This window comes from Arvicanthis niloticus, chromosome 5 (genome assembly GCF_011762505.2).
Source record: "Arvicanthis niloticus isolate mArvNil1 chromosome 5, mArvNil1.pat.X, whole genome shotgun sequence".
NCBI classification, from domain to species: domain Eukaryota; kingdom Metazoa; phylum Chordata; class Mammalia; order Rodentia; family Muridae; genus Arvicanthis; species Arvicanthis niloticus.
This window is the reverse complement of record NC_047662.1, coordinates 8,291,590-8,295,765: the sequence shown is the minus strand read 5'-3', so window position 1 is coordinate 8,295,765 and position 4,176 is coordinate 8,291,590. Positions and strand designations below refer to the sequence as shown.

Below are 4,176 nucleotides of genomic sequence, written 5' to 3'. Positions count from 1 at the left end.
CCTGGAACTGGAGTTATAAGTAGTTGTGAGCCACCATGTGGGCCCAGGAACTGAACCTGGGTCCTCTGGAAGAGTGGCCCGTGCTCTAAAGCACCTCAGCCACCTCTCCAGCACAGAGGATTATTTTTATTGTGTTAGTTGAGGTGAGAAGACCCACTGTGGGTGGGCCCATTTCATGGTTGGAGTCCTGGACCATATAAGAGAGAGAGAGAGAGAGAGAGAGAGAGAGAGAGAGAGAGAGAGAGAGAGAGGAATTCACTGCTCTCTGCTTCCTGATTGTGGATGTTACGTGACCAATGGCTTCAAGCTCCTTCCATATGCACACTGGGTGACAAGAATGCTGATGGAAATGTGGATAGTGGCTATCTCAGAGGAGCTGTCGGCTCTATCAGGAACTTGGCTGGGAGCCATTTGTATGACACATTGGCCAAGAATCTGGCTTTATTCTGCCTGTGTCCTGAGAATTTACTGAAGCTGAGTGTGGGGATGGTAGACTAATTTCGTTCTCAGAGGGCAACTGTGTGAGAAGGATTAGGGACCGTGTGCGTTGCACTCGGACAGTAGGAGGGATGCCTTGAGGTTAAAGACTCCAACCCTTAAAAATGTAAATTTGTGTACAAGGAGAAGACTTGAACTAAGAATGGCGCTGGAGGGGTTCTCTGCCCCCTAAAAACAATTGCTTAGGAGAGAGAGTGTTTCCCTTGGGTCAGAACACAGAAACACAGGCAAACATGGGTCCACGAGGCCCAGAAGCTTGCAGAAGAACCTGACAGCTTTCTCTAAATGTGACTGGTTTTGAACTTATGGTCTATCCCCTTTCTTCATCTCTGCCTTAACCCACTGCCTGGTCATTGTCCTCAACCAACCTGACATTTGTTAACACACATTCTGCAGAAGGGATAGTGACATTGGACACACACCTGGGTGTATAGCCCATGGCTTCATTTCCTCAGAGTCTTATTTCTCATCTGAGTGGGAGGCTGGGTGTGTGATGGAGAAGTCACTCGTGACTGATCAGGTAAGAGAGCTGGGAAGAGGCCCTTCCCACACGGCTAGTGTCTAGACACCCTTTCTCTTCCACTCATGGTGAAGGAGGAGACCTTGGCACCCAGAGATGCCCCAGAAGACATTGCTACGTGACCTAATCTTTGGGTCATGCTCAAAACCCTATCCTAATCAGTTCTCCTTGTTAAGGGGCAGAAAGGAGGGCTGAAATTCCAGAAGTTCCTTGTCATTACCCAGCTTTTAATCAGTTGACATTGGAGATTGAGCATCCTCGAGCTGAAATCTCCACAAGGTTTTGAGGCACGGGGTGGGGGTGGGGTTGTTGGAAGGTGGGGCCGGGTATCAGAGCAGTTGTGTGAGCCACATAGCTCCTTCTGGCCTGGAAATCAGTTGAGGAGAGAACTTGAAAGTTTGTGTGACGTTCACATGTGGCGATCAGAACCACGGACAGCTACCAGAGTGCCCGGAAGTGGTGCAGCCCAGCCTTCCAGCTAGGTGCTTGGAAGCTAGGCAGGGCCTGGATTACAGGTTCGGAGGACACTCTCTCCCCGAGGCTGGTGATGGTGGGTGTAGTCTGGGAGTGTTTTCGATGAGTCACTCCATAAGCCCCAGACTTGCCGCAGGCTGGGAAAGCTGGGGTTCTCCTTGCCGTTTCCAACAGGGGTGGGGCAGGATGTTAAAGGCCCTCTCAGGTTTTGCATGAAAGAAGGGAGCAGGAAACAAGGACAAGTTAGTGTCCCCCCGCACACTCCCACCATAGCCCAGCCCATTTCTATACAAGGCCTGCTCTCCACAGCCTCCACCCACAGCGAGTACTCCACACAGGCACAGAGGGGTGAATTCTCAGGTCCTGAGCTCAGCAGGCAGGAATGTGGTTGATAAATCAGAGATAACCCCACCCCTACTCCGTAAGAAGGGTTGGCTGGACACCCAGCCCCGGGGATAAAAGGCAGAGGCACCGCTGCTGAAGACACCAGTGCACAAGCTGCTTGAGGAGGGGAGACAAGAGAGAACAAGGCAGGCACCACTGCAGCAGCCTGACCCATCGCTTCTGCAGCATGGATCTCCAGAAGGTGATGTCCCAGATGATTCTGCTCCTGCTTTTCCTTTATCTGTCGCCGCTGGGAGGTCGCTCTCATCCTCTGGGAAGTCCTAGCCAGTCTCCAGAACAATTCAAGATGCAGGTGAGCACGGGGGGGGGGGGGGGGGGGGGTCTGCATAGAGAGGTGGAGTCTGCCTGAAGGGTTTGGGCAGAGGCAATGGAAAGACCTTGTGTCCTTTGGGAATTAGCCATGTGAGAGTCAGAAAACCGAAAGATTGGGCAGCAGATCCCTTAACCGATGAGCACCACGGAAGGGCAGGGAAGTCAGGTGCATGTGTCTGAGGTCTGGGCTCCTCAATCCATCACAGAAGCTACTGGAGCTGATAAGTGAAAAGTCAGAGGAAATGGCTCAGAGACAGCTCTCCACGGACCACGGCCTCACAAAAGAACCTCTCAAAAGAGTCCTTCGGTCTCAAGACAGCACCCTCCGGGTCCAGCAGAGACCTCGAAATTCCAAGGCGATGCATACTTCAAGCTGCTTTGGGCACAGGATAGACCGGATCGGCTCTGTCAGTCGTTTGGGCTGTAATGGTGAGCACCTACCCTGCCACTTCCCTGTAAAACTGCACACCCATCCCCCACCCCCACCTCCACCCCCATGTATGCTGCCCTCAGAGGCCCCTAGGTTTGCTGTCTGGCATACTTGTACAGCATGTCTCCACCTTGCTGACAGTCTTCAAGGCAACCTGTCAGGAAATATCATATGGGTACTTCATGACATCCTCACAGGTCAGCACCTACCTTCCATCAAAGGGGTCACATGCTCTTCAGGGAGCAGATTGCCTGATAGCTGACCACCCCTTCACAGGGCAGAAAGGGTTCTGACCATTTCTCTTCCCTCTTCTCCAAGCTGAATTATCAAAGGCAAAAGGCATGTTTTGTTTCCACTTTACAGTAGAAACAGAGGCCCACTGAGATAGCCTTTCCCAGAGCCTTAGGCTTCGTCATCATCTGGGGACTGCAGATGGGGGTGTGGTGTGGCAGGGGGAAGCTCAGCTCCTGCCTCAGTTTCACTCCCAAGTCTTACATTGCCCTGTCTCTCCTCCCCACAGTGCTGAAGTTTTATTAGGAAGACCTCCTGACTGCAGGAAAACCTCGTGGCTGCAGACTCCGGCTTCTGACTCTACCTGGGGCTCTTTTCCCCAGCTCTGGGACCACCTTGAAGTGATCCTATTTATTTATTTATTTATTTATTTATTTATTTTTATTTATTTTGTTGTTTTTCTGCAAGACTGTTTCTTATCTCGGAGCACAAAATCGCCACAGTGTAATAAACAGTGTTGTTGCTTTTGAAAAGGATTTGTGTGTCCATGAGTTTAAATCCAACCTTAATCTCTTTACTTTGCTTTTTGTTTATTTCGGTTTAAGACAGGACCTTTCTACATAGACCTGGCTGTCCTGGTAACTTACTCTGTAGACCAGGCTGGCCTCAGACTCACAGAGACCCACTTGCCTCTCCCATCTGAGTGCAGGGATTAAGGGCATGTGCTGCTGCTGCCATGTATTGAATGCCATGTATTATCTAAGCTTAGCTGAGGGCCAAAGGTCCTCGTGACCAGCAATGCCGTGATTATCACCGCTCCCGTTGTATGGGTGAGAAAACTGAAATTCAGAAAAGCCAGGCATCCTGGGACATGAGGGGAGAGCTGAATGGCTGGCACATCTGCCCTGGCTGGCTTGAACAGAGCTCTGGAGAGTGTCTAATGGAGTGGGAGGGGACCGAGAGGTAGCTCTTTGTGTGATTTGTCATTTCAATCCCATGTGCACTCAAGGTTGTGGATATCTAATGACAGCAATGAAGTTTTTTTTTTTTTAAAGTGAGGTTTAAAGAGTAGTCTTTTTCCCCCCAAGCATCCATGAGTCATCTTCTGATGCTTCTGATGCAGAGACGACGAGCAGCTAGAACAGTTGGTGTAGACAAAGCCCTCGTTAACAAGGCAGGCAGAGTTCCTGCAACCTGGACAGTCCCTCGTGACTCTGAGAAGAAGCTGAGCACCCTCCTTTGGCGGGCAGGGAAAACAAGGCACAGAGAGGTCCTGTGATTTGCTCAGGGTCATGAAGTTAGCAAG

General features: G+C 50.8%; 1 protein-coding gene across 1 annotated transcript; it reads left to right on the top strand.

Moving 5' to 3' along the window:
- The first annotated feature begins 1,951 nt into the window (after positions 1 to 1,951).
- Nppb (natriuretic peptide B) lies at positions 1,952 to 3,396 on the top strand. The gene is made up of 3 exons (XM_034503982.2): positions 1,952 to 2,189; positions 2,416 to 2,638; positions 3,160 to 3,396. The coding sequence occupies exons 1-3, from the start codon at positions 2,064 to 2,066 to the stop codon at positions 3,174 to 3,176; spliced, it is 366 nt and encodes a 121-aa protein (XP_034359873.1). The 5' UTR covers positions 1,952 to 2,063; the 3' UTR covers positions 3,177 to 3,396.
- The last annotated feature ends 780 nt before the right edge of the window (positions 3,397 to 4,176 follow it).

Coding starts and splice junctions, on each gene's coding strand:
- Nppb (XM_034503982.2), top strand. CDS start 2,064: ATGGATCTCCAGAAGGTGATGTCCCAGATGATTCTGCTCCTGCTTTTC. Junction 2,190..2,415: donor CAGAACAATTCAAGATGCAG/GTGAGCACGGGG, acceptor AATCCATCACAG/AAGCTACTGGAGCTGATAAG.